Here is a 20,978-nt window from a genome sequence, read left to right as displayed (position 1 = left end):
AGAACATGGGCAATGACAAAAGACAGAAGAGGCAGGGCTCAGCACTGTAGAAGGACCCTGCCGCCACGGCCTATATTTGTTGCGGCCCGACAGCAGCCAGCGGAGCTGACAGCAGATTAGGACAGGGAGGAGGTTGGGGAGGAGCCTGGGCCAGTCCTGGAGACTGGGAAAGGCTCTGACCGGTGCTCTGCGTCAAAGGCAGAGATGGGGCCAGGGCCGTCTGACAGTTATCAGCTGCCTTCGGAGTCAAACCTCAGTGAGGCAGAAGAACAGCTGGAGCCTGTTCCTAATGTGCACAGGCACAGAGTTGCCAGACGAAGGGAACAGCTGAGGAATAAGGGCCGACCTTGGGAATAAAGCCACAGGTGGATGAATGGCCCCTCCCCTAGAGTATAAAAGAGGAGCGAAAGGGGAGTGGGGCTTTGCAGGGAACAATTAGTTCATTCCGACATGCTTGCCAAGTATCGCCAGTGACTGAAAGATTGCCAGTGTCTCTCTCCAAGCCTGATGAAGGTTTGTAATTGGGAACTATCATGAAAGACTGTTGGCCAGGACTTTGTTGGAGAGGAAATTCATTGCAAATCAAATAAAAGGGGTTTATTGGGACGAGGACTCACAGCTTCCTGCTGTTGGGGGGAAGCCCAGGTCCATAAGACGCACAGACATTTCCACCCATGTTTGGTACCTGTGGACAAGAACTCCCACCCAGGTTTTCTTCCCAAGGGCAGATTTAAGCTTCTCTTGCTCCAAGCCCATGTTTCTGGTTCAGCCAGCAACAGTAGGATTTCGCACCGTCTTCATCTATATTGCTTTTCCATTCCTCAAATGCCAAAGGAAACGGATCCCCAGGAGCAGGTGATGAAAACTGACGTTTGTGAACAACAAGAGCCACTTACACAATCTAGGCTGTTCTGTTTGCAGGGAAAAGAAAAGGTAAAGCCCAGAGGAAGGCGAGCTCCTTTTATTCCCATGTAATCCAAGAAGTCCGAAATGCAGGTGACAATGTGATCGAACAGCTAAAAAGAGAAAGGAAATTCCTGTCGTGAAATAATTGGTTCTTGTTTTCTAAATTGCATTTAACAAATAGTAGCATTACTTATTTTCTTCCCGTACTGCTCACCTCTTCTCCCGTCCCCTGCATAACCTCTACAGGGATTGAATATATTTTATTGTGCATCTCCACCATCCTTCTTTTACCACTTCGGATCTTCACCAGCAAAACACGGAAGTTTGTCCCACCAAGATCCAGAGCCAGGAAGTCTCCATTCTCTGCAAACGAAGGAGTTTTAAACATTAGGAATAAGGCCCTTAAATTCTGTTGGAGATGGTGATGTGGCCTGCTGGTAAGTATCTCATAAACATCAGGCTGGCCATTGGAGGAAGAAAATACTGTACTACCCTTGCCTTTCTCTGTATAAGTCATCTTAAGAATAGATACTGGATTATTAAATAATATTAGTTATTAATACAGATAATTAATATAACAGAATAACAAGAGTTGGAAGGGACCTTGGAGGCAGGAAACCCTATACCACTTCAGACTAATGATTATCCAATGTTTTCTTAAAAACTTCCAGTGATTGGAGCATCTACAACTTCTGAAGGCAAACTGTTCTACTGGTTAATTGTTCTCACTGTTGGAAAAGTTCTCCTTAGTTCTAGGTTGCTTCTCTCCTTGATTAATTTCCATCCATTGCTTCTTATCCTACCCTCAGGTACTTTAGAAAATAAGTAGATCTCCTCTTCTTTGTGGCAGCCTCTCAAATATTGAAAGACTGCCATCATAGGAGTGCCTAGTCCTTTTCACTAGACTAGACTAGACTGTCTATACTATATAGAGAGCCATTTTGAAAACTTCACTGGCTTTAAAATAACAAAATCAAACATGGATCTTCCCAAATGGTTAATCAGCCTAAAATGTTTTGAAAATGCAGAAAAGTTGAGGCACATACATAGTATTTTAATATTAACACCTCACACCAACAAAATTTGGGTTGCCGAACAATGCTGAATATGACTGAGGTGCATCGGATATGAAGGTTTACCATTAGGTGGCGCTTCAGCTCCAATTACAATCGAAAGGGATACAGAATAGAACACAGAATAACAGAGAAAGGACCTTGGAGCTTTGCCGGCTGGGGAATTCTGGGAGTTGAAGTCCTCCAGGCTTGAAGTTGCCAAGGTTGGAGACCCCTGTTCTAGTCTAACCTCCTACTCTTATAAACCTCCAATGGTGGAGCACCCACGACCTCTTGGAAGCAAGCCATTCCACTGACTATCCTAGAATTCCCCAGTTAGCCAGCATGCATATCGAAGTAGGTGTATCAATATTCAGAAAATTACAGAATGTGGATTGCCAACCAACAGCAGATCTTTGATTGGTGAGTTCCAGCCTTATTTTTTTAAAAAAACAAAAACAAATCTTCGTTCTGCATCAATCTGGGGCTCTTTTAGATTTTTTTATTTCCATACCTCTAATTCCAGACCATGATCATATACTTGTTGGGATTTGTGGAGGCTGCATTCTGAAATACCTCGTCGGCATCAGATCAGCCATCTCCCCTAAAGGCCGTGAGAGAGCTACCTGTCCCGTCAGGGGTGCTGCGGACGAAGGTGGGCAGCATCTTGACCTTGGCGTGGTCATGGGACTTCTTCTTGAGGCCGGCCTCCATCTCAATCCTCATCCGCTTCTTCACCTGAAGAAGCTGTTCGTTGGTGAGCTTGAATTCTGCCAGGGTCTCGGCAATCAACCGGTGCTGCTCCGCTAGCCGATAAGCCACTGCGGTCACGAAGGCCGCCCCCTTCCCGCTGCCACTCTCAGAGAGCAAGAAACGCACATCGGAATCAGGCACTAAGCGTCGCATCGTTTTGTGCAGGCGCCTGGCGTATCTAAAGAACAAGAAGGGGTGAAATCATCATTTTGTTTAATGCACAACACAACCACATCCATAGCTCACAGCGGAGGCCTGGATCACCCTTGTGCCATCTTCAGCAATCCTCCCGTCGTGCTAACCAGCCTCTCTCCTCGTACAAAGGCATGGAAGCAATTCATACGCTATCGAGGAGTAACTAAGCCAATTTGGTGTAGTGGTTAAAGTGCCGGCCTAGAAACCGAGAGACCACGAGTTCTAGTCCTGCCCTAGATATGAAAACTGGCTGGGTAACTTTGGCCCAATCACCCTCTCTCAGTCCCACCCACCTGACAGGATGATTATTGTGGGGAAATTAGGAGGAAGGAGCATTGTGCGTCCTTTCCACCTTGAGTTACTTATAAAGTAATAAAGGCAAGACAAAAATCTAATGAATTAATAAATAAAAACTGCTATTTGAGAACTCCAGGAGATTATCTAGTCCCACAGAACAACAACATAACTTGTACAGAGAAACTGAGGATAAATCAATGGAATTGAGACCTGCCAAAGTCATCTCTGCCTGTTTTGTTCAACTGATTAACATCGCTTTTCCCTCAAGAAAACTGAGAAAACCTTATCTCTAAAATCCCGTATGTTGTGAGAAATGCCTCGGCATGAATTATGGAGTAACAGGTACAAGAGAAGGTACGAGCAACTTCTTCAGGGGAAAGAAATCCCTCTGTAGCAAAACAATTAAAAATAATTAGAGTTATCTCCCAAGGGCTGAAAATCGAGATAACGCCTTCAAAATGCAATTTTTAAGCATTCAGGCAGGAGTGGAATCAAGGTTTGTTACAAGTTAATAAAAGTGTTCCTTTCCAAAGGTTCAGACCATGATTTTTTTTTACAGCTTTCAAACAATACATTATGACGAAAAGATCGCCTAAATCAGAGGTCTCCAACCTTGGCAACTTTAAGACTTGTGGGCTTCAACTTCCAGAATTTTCCAGCCAGCTATGCTAGTCATCATCTGCAAAGCCCTGCATGGAACAGGTCCAGATTATTTGAAGAACTGCCTACGTACCATTGTTTATGCCCAGCGAATACAGGCCAGCGGAGTTGACATGCTCGGGATGCCTTTGATAAAACAGGGCCATCTACTGGAAGCATACCTTCTCTGTTGCACTATGCCTGCCCTTTGGAATGACTTGGGCCTCTTAGTATCCATAGGACTCCTACTCTGTTGGCTTTCTATAAGGGCCTTGAAAACCTGGATGTCTCCTGGGCCTTGACTTAAGAGGGCTGGAGCCCCCTGCTGAATGCCCTTTGGGTCTATATTTTTAGGTAGATCAACCAGATCCCCTCTTCTTTGGTTTTGTATTGTGGTTTTATTGTTTATTATATTGTGTGCCAACCAAATCCAATGTTTGAAGTTGGGTGAGTGCCTAAATAGAACAGATAGATGGGAGGGAGAGTAAACAGATAGACAGACCACACGGTTTTCTTCCAGATATTTTTCAGTTCCTTATTATTACTTAGAACCCCTAGGATTTCCTGAACATCTTCCGTACAATGATTAATTAGATCCTGAATAGATAAGAGGGGGGGAAAGCATGGGAAGCCGTCTTCCCCATTCCTTCACGCACGTGCACTCATGGAATAATGTCAGGCACGAAGAATCAGGATCGTTCGTAAAGTTGCAGCATAGAAGATTTGTGCAAACTAAGGCACAAAAACCCGATCAGCTAAGAGTCAGCACTGAACAGGTGCCAGGTAAGAATCAACAGAATTCAAAGGAGGCTGGATTGGGATCTCTTGTGGTAACGCAAGGATTGTAAACGTTTTAAGTTTAGAGTCCCCCAATTCTACCTGTTCTTCTACAAATACTCGGCAAAATAGAAGCCATGGAGTTTTACATGTTACAGAGATGCTTATGGCCCTAAGTGGCAAACAGTTTACAAATTACTGTATAAGTAGATATCCCTGTTAGGGTGTAAAGGGTATGGAGCATCCTCATAAACACTTTATTTGTTTAACAAATTTATATACCCACCATCTCATAAAAAATGACTCTATTTAACTGTTTTCAGATTCCAGCCTGCACGTTGCTCTCTATGAAGAGTTCTGTTTATTTAGCTAAAGTTCAGAGTATCAGATGCCAGCATGATGTGCTGCATGGCTGACCTTTACTAGAGATGGCTCTTAACAGGTGCCAAGATATAATTATGGAAACGGCACAAGATCTTACTGCGGATGCATCTTGTAAAGGGATCCGTCCACTCCCACCGTGGTGCGCAACCGGCCAACTCCTTTATTGTCCCGCAGCTGATTCAGGATAGCACCCAGAGTACTTGCCACCAAGTTCGCAGAGCGGAACGACACAATGGTGCACACATGCTGGACAGCGATGCAGTCCTCGTGGGAGGGCTCGACCCCAAGACGTGTCAGTATGTCTTTGGCTTTATGCAAACCTTCCTTGCTCCTAAAACCAGAAGCGAACACGATATGAGGTTCTAAAATTCATAATTTAATGACACAGCAATCTGACAGCAAGTTACTCATTCAGGTTGCAGGAGAACTTGGAAGAATCTGAGAATGGGTTATAATAATCTCTCCCAGAAGGTGCCGTGGGAATTCCATGAGGGAGGGAGGGAGAGGGAGAGAGGGAGAGATGGGGAGCCCGGATGGACACAACTGGATATTAACTCCTATAAAGGACAATGACCTTCTCAAAGAGTGTTCAGTTCTGCAATACTGCAATGAATTGGAAAGAGGGCATTGATTATGCATTATTATGCAACAAAGCAATCAATCAGGAACATTATTTGTGATGTCTTTCCTTTAAATAAGCTACACAGACGGGAAGAAACTTTTTTAAAAAAAATCAAATGTTGAGGCATACATTGAAATTTTATTTCTTCCTTGCTGCACTGATACATTGCACTATTTTGCTATTAATGGCATTAGTATCCATGTTTATTATTATTTTCTTCAATCCATACATGTCCTCCCCTCCCCCTCCCAACACAATTCTGCACAGACTGAAAATTTTCAGATACAATGCAGTAATGTAAATATATACCATGACAGCTGTAATAACCCTATGACACAGTGTTTGTGCAAAAAACATAGGGATATGGATGGATGGATGGATGTCAGTAACAATATGAATTAAAAGATGTTACAGTGCCCAAACTGTTGTGGAAGCAAACAGATTTAAAAGACTTAACAAGGAGAAAATACTTCCATAAATGCAAACTCAATGCTTGAATCTGTGGCCTGCTCCTGAAGTTATTGGCAAACTACTGAGCCATATCTGAGCTTCTAATAATTGGAATATGGCCTACAAATATGATCAACACTTCTGAATTCTAATTATTAGAACAAACAGGTCTAATTCTCAAGCCCCCTGAAACACATTCAAAAGGTAAAGTCAAAAGCAGATTCAGATACAGACTTCACAGATATACATCAATGAGGTTTAACAGTGTGCAATCTGAAAACAACGGCAACTCTTCCAGAAAAAAAAAATACAAAATAAATATTTACAATTTCTGTCATTTAGAATCTTGCAGGTTCATTAAAATGATAAGCAATTGTTGACCATCTTCAACTCTTGATTCATCTCGAATGATCTTTGAGTGCTGTAAAATTAACACTGGCTAATATTATAATTTTTTAAACATGGATTAAATGCAAGTTTGATTGTATTCAACTGACTAATGAAATAAATGGTTATTAAAGTGAATCGTGATTAATATTATCTCATTTATTTCAATGGATTCACTGTACTTACAACTAAGCACAAATCTACAGCACTATTAAGTTAGCCAATAATTATTCTTAAAAGCCACTGGTGGATCAAATCCATTTCAAAACCTAGAGGAAGCTTCTAAAGCACTTACTTCTCTATGGCAGAAACATCCTTAGTTTCCAATTTCCCTTTGGTCAAAAGTTCAGGAGTGATTTGCCCCTCAAAAAGGAGACCTTCTTTGGCCATTTTGACAAGGATTAGCCTGACAAGTTCACCCATGTACATTCCACTGACCATCTTCTCAAATCTGAAAAGAGGTTTCACAAAATAAAATGGTGTTCAGTCATTCAAACTAATACACAGAAGTGCATCCTACTCAGAATCTATAAGGTTGCAGTTTTATATATAAAATCTTATTCATGTAAAAAGTTCCATATTTTGGATTGCAAGTATGGGGGGGGGGGGTGTATTGTAACTGCAATGTTTGCTAGGCAACCAGTTGAAAATTGAGGGTTACATGTAAACTTTTTTTACACCACAGCAATCTGTTTTCACTTTTTGAGGCGTTATTTCAAACAGCCCAAAGCTTTAGAAATGCACGATGCTGATATCATGACATTATGCTCGAAAATAAGACAGTTCCTTTAAGACATTTTGCGTCTTTATTAACCTTGTCTGAAAACTTACATAATTTTGTTACTTTTCTGCTAGATTACATCACAGGGTTTCAGTGACACTATCTTTGGGGCAAAAGAGTAGGGAAGACTAACAATATGAACACTGAAAGGAATCCCAATAATTATTGGTTCTGTGCAAATTACAGTGGGTGTAAGTAATTAATAAATTAAATGCTGATGGTCTAATGCAGGGCTGTCAAACTCATCTCGTCACGGTGGTATCACATGACATATTCAGACTTTTCCCACCTTCACTAAACCGGATATGGACGTGGTCAGCACGTGACGCATTCAGCCCACGGGCCACAAGTTGGACAGCCCTGGACTAATGCAACTAGCCAAGAAACTGTCCAAAGGTGCCCACAGCTAAGAATCTGAAAGGAACTCTTTTAGATTAGACCAACGTTTTGCAACCTTGACTACTTTACGATGTGTGGACTTCAACTCCCAGAATTCCCTAGCCAACATAGCTGGCCAAGGAATTCTGGGAGTTGAAGTCCACACATCTTAAAAGCTGCCCCTTCTTAAAGAGAAACACAGGATCAGGCCATGTAAGATATAATCGCTTCAATTACAGTTGCTTCCCGGGATTAAGGGAACCTCGATCAATCTCTCTGTCAAATTCAGTCCGGATGTCTTCTAATGAACCATCATCTCCAAATGCACCCCATTCTGTGTTGATGCACATGCGGCCTTCATCCCCTTCCACCAGATCAATATGCCTCATTTCCTCCATATAACAGGCATTTGTACCAGTACCTTAAAAGAAGCAAATGGGATTGTGTCATCACAAATGCAAAGCCAAAATTCTACTATGAGTGATTCTGAACAAAGAATTAGTACCGATAATTAAGCCAACTTCGCAACGCTGGTCATCAAATCCGCAGGTCATCATTGTCCCAACAGTGTCATTAACCACTGCCATGATGTCCGCATCATAATCCTTTAGAATGAAACAGAGTATTTTCTTATACATCAGACAATTTAATTATCAATGTTGATCTGGATATTCTAAATGTCAAACCCCATAAACTTTGGCATGCCAAGCATATCATTAGGTCAGGCAACAGATTATGGCTTTGTATTTTTTTCTTATTCTTACACACAAGACAGATTGTCTCCTTGAAATGTAGACTTATTTTCTTCTCAAAAAAGTCCTTCATCAAAAACTCTCCTCCCCTTTGTGACTCAGTCCTAGTTGTAGCCAATTTGAGACCAATAAAAAAAAAGCCTACTGTGATTTGTAGCTTTGTTAAAAGAACATTCTAACATGAATGTATGTTCTTCCCACAATGACTTGAGAATATTTCTCATTCAATGGAGATTATCTATGGACTTGTTTCTACATAAAATGGGTCAATGGAGTTATCATGCAATAATTTATGTTACTTCAGGGTGGATTGTTTGAGGCAGGGGTGTCCAACCTTGGCCATTTTAAAACTTATGGACTTCAATTCCCAGAATTCTGGCTGGGGAATTCTGGGAGTTGAAGTCCACAAGTCTTAAAGTGGTGAAGGTTGGCCACCCTGCTTTAAAGCAATGGCAGTTTTGCCCATTTGAATATATTTAACATAGAAATCAGCCCGACAATTATATTGACTCATTGAATAATTTCACTGGGAATAAAAATGCTCTTAAATAAACAAGTGGCACAGTGAGTACAATGCAGTACTGCAGGCTACTTCTGCTAGCTCCCATCTGCCAGCAGTTTAGCAGTTCAAGTCCCACCGGCTCAAGGTTGTCTCAACCTTCCATCCTCCCGAGGTCAGTAAAATGAGGACCCAGATTGTTGGAGGCAAAATAGTGACACTGTAAACTGCTTAGAGAGGGCTGTAAAAGCACTGTGAAGCGGTATATAAGTCTAAGTGCTATTGCTATTTTCCAATGACACTGAGAAACAACAGCAAAAGAGATCTAATTCATCTAACAATGTATGTCTGAAATCAGCCAACACATATATGCTTTATATAGATAGCCGAAATACATTCTTACCCCACGTTTCTTAATGGCTTTGTTTAAGAGGTTCACTACATCAGCTCCTTCAACACCACTTGCTTTGAAACGTTTTGTCCAGGTAATCAGAACACCCTAGAAAAATTAAACTATTACCACACTAGCCAAGACATTCGTGGCCCTTCTTTCCACCAACACATTGCTTATTTTTGGGAGGTGGGCTGGAATAGTTTAAAATAATGGAAAATCTGTTCAAATATCAGTAAATCTACTGCATGTCCACTTACTGATTATATTGTCAGATTCTTCCAGCTAAGAAAGTGTAAAAGTTCAGTAGAAAGCCCTAATTAACAGGGGTCTCCAAACTTGACAACTTTAAGACTTGTGGACTTCAACTCCCAGAATTCTGGGAGTTGAAGTCCACAAGCCTTAAAGTTGCCAAGTTTGGATGCCTCTGCCCCAATAAAACCTCAACCATCTTCTGATACATCCAGCAAGCACCTTTTTGAAAATCCTCAAATGCAAATAAGCAAACTTGGCCATATTTACATAATAAGTGGTTAGTGGCACCAAATCAGGCTGGATTCCTTAACAATCTCAAATTGTTAAGTTTTCCCATCTTTTTCCATTTTGCCATTCTTTATATTTGCTGTGTGTTTAAATTGTACAAATGTCAGGGAAATCCCTCTCTCATTTTCCTCATTCTTATACAATTTTATCCTTCATAATTCCCAATTACATACACACACATATCCTAGCATCATTTACACCAGTATTTCTCAACTTTGACAACTTGAAGTTGTGTGGACTCCAAGTCCCACTTGGCTAGCATTAAGAATGAACTTAATGATTTTGTAATTGGGTATCTATTTCTTTGGTGTTCACAACTTTTTTCAAATTGTAGATCATACCATTTCACTCCAAATTTGTTGATACAAAGCTATTACAACTTTAATGGCTTCTTCTGTAGTTCTAAATAGTTCAGAAGGTACTCATTGACTATCACATAATACATTAAGAACACCTTTCTAGGATTTCATACAACTGTTGATTCCAAAGGCTGCTTATAAATCATCCTCTATTATAAGCTTAATCCTACTAATCTAAGAAGAACCATGAAATCACTCTGTAAAGCTGTGATAGGCCGCAATAACAGTTATTGGCTTGATACAGAGTTCCCAAGCAATATTAGAAAGCTAAGTCTGTGAGTTCAAGTGAGTGCATCCAATTTATCAAAGCAGTTTCTACCCATGACATAGGTTTTGCAAACCTGTGATTAGACATACCTCATCTAGTTTAGATTGCCTACATGGGAATGAAAATGTGAACCCAACAGGTAATTTCTTGTCCTTAATTTCTTGTTTCTCCATAAAGTCTCCCAGGCATTCAGCAACATGATCAAAAAGCTGAGAAGGAAGGAAAATAAAGACAAAAGAATGTTAAGTAATCTAATAATATTAATTATACTAATAGAAATGTATTACAAGCCTTAATATAAAATGAGAAAAATAATTAAAGAACCATTACTTTCATGACAACAGTTGATTATTTCATTGTTGTTGGGAGACCACAACTCCAGATAATTTCTTTTTTATATATATTACATTTTAACAAAAAATAATCATCATCATGGAATTTAGAAAGCGGCACCTCCCTGAAAAAAGTAAACCAAATCTGATACAGTATTCCTGATCCACTTATAAATATTGTGGTATTGGTAAGTAATTGTGTGATCTTCTTTATTAAGGAGGCCAAGTCCAATGTTTCCTAGGCTATGGCATTTCAACAATGCATTTTTCTATTTACCCAGAATATCGATCCCATGCAAAAAATCTGATATTTTTCAAAAGTACACCCAGAAATTGCTGAATATTTAACATGCAAAATGGGTGTGTATTTAATGCAGCATAATGCAGGCAAATGATGTAGAGTTTGACTAGAACATGATTTCAAGGCTGTGTTTCTTCCCATGCTATGAAAAAGGCTGGACAGGACAACAAGCGCTACAATAGGGAAATAGGAACTAGTACAATAATATGGCTGAACTATCTTCTTCATTAAGCAAAACACAAATTACTTCATTTTTTACAAAGCTCTTTAACCACATTCTTCTCATTTATTTTCCCTCGACGTTCAGGAAAAAAAATCCTTTTTTGTACATTTTCAGCAAAGTCAAAGATGTAATACAGCCATCTCATCTTCCAGATGCACCAAGACTTCAAAATTCCAGAACAGCTGTGACCCTAATAGTGCCTGATAGGGAAGACCAATATAATGTTTCCTGTTCTGATTTTTTTTCAAACAACAACAACAACATGATGGTCTTCATGTGATTTGATCTGTTACGTCTCCCAAATTGTTATGTGTAATTTAAAGTCACAGGGAATCAAATGTCATTTGACAAATAGAATCAAACCTGAAAATAATGGCAAGTCATAATGCATTAATTTAAATGGTTTGACCTTCGTTCATGGGAAGAAAAAAAAAAGAATAGAATATCCAACCTGGGAACTGATATATCTTTGATGACAAACCTAATACATGTGTGTCAAAACTGACACATCACAATGTTCTGTATGGAATACTACAGTAGCATTTATGCCAATGTTCACCAACGCCTAATGACTACACTCAAAAGCATGCCCCATTCTCATGCAGCCTCAGTCTAGTCCCTTGAGAAATTGTGTGGCTTCCAGAGCCTCTGAAAATCATGTGAAAACATAGTGTGCTTTCACAAGTTTTCCGGAGACTGCAGGCGTCATGGAAGAGCATTCTCCAAAGCTGCTGCACCAAGAATGAAGACCTTTTGTGACCACAGCAGCCTCGGGTACCCCTAGAGGTCTATCAACAGAAAGAGAACACCACCTGAAGGTAAGCAGTACACAGCACTGGGCTTGTGGGGGAAACAGCACAGTTCCACAAGGCATTCACGCCTTGGAGAATGGCACAAGACACGTTGTGGTCTGCCGGCAGCCTGTGGAGACGAGAGCACAGCTGGACAGTGGGGAGGAACATGGGCCAGACCGATATAGAGATGGGGCCAGGGAGTTATGTGCTGACTCCAGAGACTCCAGAATCTGACAGCAGCGAGCCAGAGGAACCGGGGGGCTTTTCCCAGTGCACGCATGCGCAGAGCTGCCAGAAGTCAAGAGCAGTTAAGACGAAAGGGGCGACTCAGGAGTCAGGCTTGGAGGTCACTGCCTCTTCCATAAGGTATAAAGGAAGTGCAAAGGGACATGAAACTTTGCAGGAAGCAATTTTGTTTGTAAATGGTCGGTTCAAAACCTGAAGCTTTGTTGAATTTGTGCTCCGTTTGGCCTTGTATAACTAATTGGAAATTTAGTCGTTGGCAGCATTTCAAGGAAGATAAAGGTGGGTGCTTATCAGACTTATCCTGAAGGACTTTGGCAGACTTCCATAGGACTATTTACAAACTGTTTGAGACTCATTATGAGCTGTGAATGAATAAATTCACAGCCGTTGAAATAAAGAAAAAAGAGTTTGGGGACTAACGTGTGTTTGTTAGTGTCTCAATAAGCCTTGGTCAGAACAAGGCAGCCTTTTTGGTGACAGCAGTGGTACTATGGCTGAAATTGAGGACTTTTTTTACTTTGGGACCAACCTTGCCACTGCTTCATGGTAACCTAGTGTCAATGTCCAAGACAGTGCGCCATATACTATTGTATAGTAGGGGTAGGAAGATAGAGAATTGTCTCTCTTTTATTCAGGGGGGAAGCTGTGATGTCAAGTTAGGCACTTTTTAATATACCAAGTCCAAAGGGGTTTTCATCACTATTATAGTTCATCCGCTAACATAGCTTTTAAGTCACTGCTGAAAATTTAGCTGTTGCACTTGCTAACTAACAAATTGCGTGATGCCAACAACCCATGACGCAAATCAGAATCTTCGATCATAGTACCATCGAAGATGCTTTCTCATTCTGCCACGATCATGCTGGAAGCAACCAGTCAGCAACAAACACAGAAATAATCTTGGCATCAATCGTCTCAAACGAAGAATTTTTTGCATTAGCAATGCCAAAGAATGCCAGAGGCCAAATCATCGTTCTTTAGGCTCAACAGCCATGCTGCCAGGGCTCAGAACCCCAATCATGAATGTACATCTTGGGAAAAGGAAGAGAAATGGCAATGGATGGTGTCATGTAGGTTTCAAAAAAAAAGCAGCATCAGTGATAGCAGATACCAATTCTTTAACTTACATAAGAGATTTAAGTGGAGGAAGTAGGAGGAATTCTCCTGCCTTCCTTGGCTTCACCAACCATCCATATAATGTCCGCAGCTTGAGCTGCTGGCTGCAAAATGTATACATAGGGATCAAGACAGAAAAGTCCTTTGGTAAAAAAAATAAAAATAAACAGAGAAGATCTACCATATGGCAATCAGGCAAAGGTGAATTAGATATGAAAATAAAGTTTACTCCTTGCTGACCTCTTTCCCTAAAACAGACTGCTTTGGCCCTCTTGTAGAAACTCCCTTGTAACACCCACTGACTGGGTTCACACAGCATGCTTAAACACAAAAGTTGGTTAGTGCAAACACACCCATTTGCCTATGGTTGTTCTATTACTTATACCATCTGAACCAAAGCAATATGTTCAGGCGCCTCTAACCTTGTTTATATTTTGCTTATTATTATTTTTAATCAAATCAGATCAAATATATTTATTACAATATTTGAGCAGCCAATACTTTTAATAAATACGTTAGATCTCTCTTATTCCTTTCAAGTAATGTTATAAGTTGGAATACAGATAGTTTTCAACTTATGACCACAATTGGTCAGTTACAATATACATTTTTGGTTGTAAGTCATTATGGTTATAAGTTGACTGAATCCAGCAGTCATTAAGTGAGTCCATGGTCTTTAAGCAACTCAGCTTTCCTAACTGCGAACCCGTTCTTACAAACAGATCTTTTTGACAGAAACCACCAAACAACCAGCACAAATTGCAATGATGTGACTGCAGAATTCTGCAACCAGTATAGGTATTTCTACTCTGTTGCCCCCAAAATTCACATGGATGTATCCATGAAGTTATTGGAATCAAGTTCAACTTTAGAAAATATTTAATTTTTTATTCTCAAGTAAGCATCAAAGGATTGCTACCTGTAGCACTGTAGTGAAACATTTTCTTCTAAACAGTCACATCTTTAAAATGTTTAATCATACTCACCCATCCCAGGATATAGTAAAGAAAAATAAAGATGGATATAAAAACATATGAAGAAACAGAATAAAAAATATATATTTTAACTCACAGCTATGCCAATATATCCACACTCATCATAGAGACATGTCTGTCTGCTAGTTCAGCTAGCTTTCACTGCATATTTGATGTACATTCCACTTTTCTATGCTAAACAGCCATATTTGTAATAGGAAATTACTATAAAAGGACATTTTTTGTAATAAAATCTGGAGTTCAGCACATTTTTTTCAACAAGAAAATGATGAGAGGAAATTTATCCCAAAATATATTTTTTAAGTTGTCAAGAAACATGTTTTAGGATTTTTAATATTCCATTTCCTTGAATATTAAAATAACAAATTAATTTTGTTTTTCCTTTCAAAATTAAGTATCAGAAAATCCAAGAGATGAACTCAACATAACAAGCAACATGGGAAGTATTCAGAATGTTAATTATATACTTAAAGAAGAATCTACCCGTGTTCCACTGCCGTGCATAATATCTTCAGGCGTTTCATAAATCTCCGTTTCCATTTGCACCATCTGCTTTTTCTCACGCGAGACTTTCACTCTCAAAATTCGGAAGAAAGACCCACCAAGATCCAGAGCAATGAAATCTCCTTTCTCTGTTGGGAAGAAACAGGTGTCACTTTAGCCATTAGAAGTAGGCATTTAAATTTTCCCACCCCTTAAAGTAAAATACCATTAGTGGGCTACACAAGCAGATCTACTTATCTTTTCTAACCTAGGAAATTATCATTTTTTGATCTTGATATATCAACTGAGAACATTTCCCTCAAGCCTATCTAATAGGACCGAAATAGGCAATCTTGAATCATTTTGAAGTTAAGATTACCAATTAACATAATTATTGTAACAAGATAGACAAATACAAAAGATTATACACTCAATGTATTTCAGCTTCCCCCAGAAATTTTCAGGCTCTTCACCAGCTCACAAGAAGCACAGATATGATGGGAATACAATTTCCAGCTAATATGTCAATCCAGCTGGGAAAGACTTGTAATTCTTTTTTAAGTATAATCCCCTTTTAAGTACAAACTCCTTTAACTATTTTCTTTTGATAAGCCAGCATCTTCAACCACCTGGAAATTTTAACTAAGATTATATTCTCAGAGGTCTCCAATGCATATGAAATAAAGTGTTCCATTATATTAAGCATGTTTTAATATTAAAGACTAGTTTCCCAGTTTTAAAATAACCTGCTATCATTTTACAACAACAAAATAAATGGATAGTTAATTGTTTAATCTTATAACCATATAAAAAAATAAAATAAAGTATCTAATTCCAAGATAAAAGAGATAGAAGAAAATATAGTAATAAAAAAACATATTCAACTGTTATTCCAAAGACTGCATAATTTAATCAGAATCAATTTTGCTGGTGGACAACATTTTATGAAGTTACCAAATGAGGAACCACATTTAATATTTCCAGGAATAGCACTATATCAGGATTTAACAATACTTTTATTAAGGATTACAATTACAACAATACTAATTAAAAAAATAGAAAGGAAAGAGAAAAAAATAATACAGGAAGAGGAGGAGGAGGAAGAGGAAAAAGAGGAGGAGGAGGAGGAGGAGTCTCATTATTGGGCCATGTGAGCTGTTGGCTAGCACACACGCATGCATGCAGCTCAAATTGCGCACGCCGTTCAGAGCGCCCATGCACATGCGTGCCAGCCCATCACTTGCACCTGGCCAGTTTCCTTCCCCTTGCCAGGCCACCATGCCGTAAAGGTTGGGGGCCGCTGGTCTGAAGAAATTATTTCCCCCTTCATAATAAATTTAAACAATTTTAGAAACTTTTCACTTTCTCTTAAAATACAATAAATAAACTCTTTTCCCTCTCTCTTGTCTATAAACAAATCTTTAAAGCATCATCATCCAGTCCTTGGTCAGCCAAAATCCATTAAGTGTTACCAGGGATAACAATGTATCTACTTTTAACCCTAATTAAATAAACCAAGTTTATATTCCTTCCTTTTACTTTTAACAATTTTGATCATTAATCCATTCAAATACTGTCCTAGACCTTGATTCCTTTTCACTTTTGGGCCCTTTTCACAAAACCTTTCAAAACCTGAACAAAACATCTTTGTAAATCAAAATATGAAAACTATCCAAATCACTTTCTAGGTCTGTTATCTGTATATTCCTTTCAATTATTAAAACATCAACCAGTTTTATTTATAAATCCAATGTAGGAAAGAGCATTAAGTATCAATTTAAGTTTGTTTAGTGAGTTTTGAAGTTACAATGACATGAAAAGTGACTTACAATCGTTTTTCACATTTACGACTGTTGCAGCATTCCCCCAAGGTCATGTGATCAAAATTCAGATGCTTGGCAGTTGACTCATATTTATGATGACTGTAGTGTCCCAAGGTCCTGTGATCATCTTTTGCAACCTTCTGACAAGCAAAGTCAATGGGGAAGCCAGATTCACTCAACAACCGTGTCACTAACTTTGCAACTGCAATTGTAACAATTTGCTTAAAAGCCGTGGCAAGTAAGGTCGTAAAATGAGGGAAAATTAACTTAACAAATGTCTCACTTAGCAACAGAAAAATTAACTTAACAAATGTCTCACTTAGCAACAGAAATATTGGGCTAAATTGTGACTGTAAGTTGAGGACTACCTGTAAAACTATTGAAACTGTTTCCCCACAAAAAAGGATGTCAATACTTGCTACATCTTGCCCAAAGATTCAAAAATTCTTCATCCCAACCTACTAAGTGACTGAAATTAAACAAATTGCCAAAAATAGACTGAAAGATTCCAAGTAATTCCTTCCTCCCAAAAGAAACCATGATTTATGCAGGGAGAATGTCAGTCTGCCAAAAAACTGTTTTATATTGCTTTGGAATAGTCAAGATTAGGGAGTTGAAATATAGACTCAAAACATGAGCCAGCATGATACAGCTTGAACTGGACCAGCTAATATTCCCTGCCCTGCAGTCTTGAAAAATGTGGTAGGAATTCTGGGTTTGGATTCCCTTGTAGGCAGCATTGATGAGTAGCAGAAGAAGAGTTGCTGATCCAGTTCTACAGAGGAATTATTGAGTCTATATCTGCACCTCTATAACTGTCTGGTTTGGTTCTGCAACCCAACAAGACAGACTTAAAAAAAAACAATTGCTATCGTCCTGCCTTCCATTCCATATACTGCAGGAGTCAAAGAGGGCTGTGAAAATATTTACATACCCCTTACATCTTGGACATAAACTGTTTCAACTCCTTCCCTCAAAACGACCCTATAGGGGACTGCACACCAGAACAACTAGACACAAGAGCATTTTTTTTCCAAACACCATCACTCTACTAAACAAACAATTCCCTCAACACTGTCCCACTATTTACTAGGTCTGCACTACTATCACTATTAAACTGCTCATCACACCTTATCACCCATCCGCTCCCACTTGTGACTGTATGACTGTAACTTTTGTCACTTGTATCCTTACGATTTATATTGACTGTTTCCTAGTATGATTGGATTGCTTATTGTACCCTATGACTATCATTAAGTATTGTACCTTATGATTCTTGACGAATGTATCTTTTCTTTTTATGTACACTGAGAGCATATGCACCAAGACAAATTCCTTGTGTGCCTAATCACACTTGGCCAATAAAGAATTCATTCATTAATTCATTCATTCATTCAAATGAAAGCCGTTGGTCTCTATCACTCTTGAGGTCCTCTTCCTCTTTTCTAATCAAATTAGAATTGAAGAAACTTCTCACACTTCTAAGAGGACATCATCCTGCTTCCCAGCAAGGAGGGGCTGTGCCTTATCTAAATCTTCCTGCCTAATTCTAGAAAAGACCCCCTATATTAGGGCCAAAATGCACAGAATGCCACAACTTTCTATTAGCAATCTCCAAAACATCGGAACCACCCACATAACAGGTTATGGTTGCGTATATCCTTCAAAAGAGGTGTTCCGAAAAGACAGTAGTGAGATTTGTTCATCATTAAGGCAATCGCACAAGTGCTTCAAATGGATATGATCACCTCCAGAGACAGCAGGGAATAGCTTCAAAAGCAACCGGGTGAACTTGGCAAAAGATGAGTCTGCTTTAATGATTCAAGAATAGGTGTTTCATATGTACTCCCCTGCATTTAAATTTCCCTTTTCGAAGAATGTAGACATTCTCACAGATGTACCCAACCTGAGATCAGAAAGTTATAAACAACTCCCAAATTTTTATTCTGTGACCTTCAGAAGCCCTTCTGACATTGTAGTTCCTGCTACTTTCAACAGGAAACACAAAACTGTACAGCCTGACCTGGAAAAATCTTTTATCTTGCCCTACCCAGTTTTCAAACAAGTCCTATCTTACCCTCATTTCAAAGCAAGCCTGACTTACAAACAAAATTTGCACACATTCGCTTAAACAAGACACTTCAAGATACACTCGAACAGGCAGCTAAACATGATCAATGTTCATCTCAGATTTTTTTTTCTATCTCCTAGTGTGCATTGCAAACCCAATTTATTTACAGGTCAATCTATTATGCAAATCCAGAAAGTGGGGTTATTCAGTAGAGTAGTTAATTGTGCTGTTTAACCCCCAGCCATAGTGAAGGAGCAATGCAAGCTGTGCAAAATCTGAAAGCCAACAAGGAATTCATGTAACGCCACAATGCTGCCATCTGTTTGGGAGGTCTGACGCCAAGCACTCTCTCAAACTCAACAAGGAGTGCAAAGCACACCTTCCCAAGCAATAACACAATGTTTGTCGGATCAGCATCACTTCCAAGCTGAACATTCACAGGGAGAATGAGTGATGTCACAGGGAGAATGTCATGTGAGTCATGACATCGTCATACAAATTGCAACTGATGAAAATTGTATGACCCGCCCTCATTTCTGTGATGCCAACATAACATATGTGACATCACCACAATTCTTCCAGGTGCCAATGCATCGTATTGCACTTCTGGAGATCAAACGACGTGAAATGACACTGCCAGGGACAAGTACTTCACATTATGCCAAGTGCACAAATAGACTTTATCACTGTAGTCCATTGATTGCTTAAAAACAAGCCATTATCACAAAAAAAAAGCCCTCAAAGATAAATAGTGGAACAGATGGTGCCTTTTTTTCAGCAAATGTAAACAAGTCCCAGTACAATTTAAACAAACGGGGATTCTGTAATAGCTAGTAAATTAACCTGCGGCCTGAAAATGGAAATCAGATGCCCAGTTAGCAAAACACTTGAAAGGACATTCCAATGTAAAGGCAAATCATGATCAGGTGTTAAGGAATTAATTTGTATTATCTGCCTATAACCCGAAATTTGTTTTTCTCCTCTTCCCACCTGCTCTTGTCTTGTGATCTTAAAATGCAAGCAAATTGTAATTTGAACTATCCATTGTGCACTGTATGCACAATGATTTAATAGAAAGTGTGGTCTGCCAATATCTCAGAAGTGAGAGTTTACATCATGTGATAAGTAAGAAGAGAGGAAGGATGCTAAAACCGCAGATTGTCTATGCACATGATATCAATTAATGGCTGATATACTCAAACATCTCATAAAAGCCGTATAAGATGTGTGATCATCCTGCCATCTTGCAAATTATATTATTCATGACATCGTGGCAAATGTGACATTCTTTGCACCTGTGAATGAATACGCTATAATGTTTCAACCTTACTATCAAATTCTGTATTTATTATTAATGTAACTATTATTCATGTTAGCTTCCTCCAATCTGATTCTGCAGCTATTGTCAATACGTGCACATTACTAAGCACCTGAATTCTGATCATATGTCCCTGAGGACGCTGCAAGGGTCGTAAGTGTGAGGACCAGTCACAAATCATTTTTTTTGGTGACTCTAACTTCAAATGAATAGTCGTAACTTATACAAATAGTTGTAACTTATGTTTTGGTAAATAACATGTTCTATTAGACTGGAAACTTTTTTATCATGCTACTAGTATTACTTTTTTTCTTAGTTTTATTTGCATTAGGACCACTATGGCCGCAAGTCAGATCTCACTATATGGGAAGGAACAATATTGGATTTGTTTTAAGAAGCCATCTTCATGAAGAATTTTAGCAGCCACATCCCAAGAGTGATAACCCTTACCTGAGCCATCAGGAATAGATCTTACAAAGGTAGGCAGCATCTTTACACTGGCCGTTGGGTTAAAATCCCTAGAGAGGCCATTCTTCATTTCAGTCCTGAAGCGACCCATAACATCCAGCAAAGTTTCATCTGACAGCCGCATGGCATATAAATATTTATCAATCTATATAGGAGGCAGAGAAAAACACAGAAGATTCAAACCTTGTGTGATTTTGTTTCTGAACTTAAATCTTTTTAAAATGCTGAAGTATGGCATGCTGTAGACGAAATGCTTAGAGCAGGTAATATTCATTGCAAATCTCCAATTCCATCAATTAAAACACTTATGCCCCACCCCAGGAAAATAAACACAATATACAAATAAGACCCCCTTGCTTTTCAGGAAATTCCTGA

The 20,978-nt window shown here is 39.2% G+C and overlaps 1 protein-coding gene across 1 annotated transcript in view; it reads right to left on the bottom strand.

Annotated features, from left to right (window-relative positions):
• Positions 1–20,978, bottom strand: part of HK1 (hexokinase 1) — a 43,300-nt gene that overhangs the window by 11,311 nt on the left and 11,011 nt on the right. Inside the window, exons 2-12 of the mRNA XM_026713547.2 lie at positions 20,586–20,748; positions 14,924–15,072; positions 10,523–10,642; positions 9,276–9,371; positions 8,127–8,226; positions 7,859–8,042; positions 6,758–6,913; positions 5,101–5,334; positions 2,585–2,889; positions 1,121–1,269; positions 897–1,016 (exon numbers count right to left, since the gene is read on the bottom strand). Of these exons, the coding sequence (XP_026569332.1) occupies positions 897–1,016; positions 1,121–1,269; positions 2,585–2,889; positions 5,101–5,334; positions 6,758–6,913; positions 7,859–8,042; positions 8,127–8,226; positions 9,276–9,371; positions 10,523–10,642; positions 14,924–15,072; positions 20,586–20,748 (1,776 nt within the window). The remainder of the gene's footprint in view (positions 1–896; positions 1,017–1,120; positions 1,270–2,584; positions 2,890–5,100; positions 5,335–6,757; positions 6,914–7,858; positions 8,043–8,126; positions 8,227–9,275; positions 9,372–10,522; positions 10,643–14,923; positions 15,073–20,585; positions 20,749–20,978) is intronic.

Source organism: Pseudonaja textilis, chromosome 4 (genome assembly GCF_049901715.1).
Source record: "Pseudonaja textilis isolate UNSWEBS1 chromosome 4, rPseTex1.2, whole genome shotgun sequence".
Lineage (NCBI taxonomy): Eukaryota > Metazoa > Chordata > Lepidosauria > Squamata > Elapidae > Pseudonaja > Pseudonaja textilis.
This window is presented reverse-complemented; position numbering and strand designations above follow the sequence as displayed.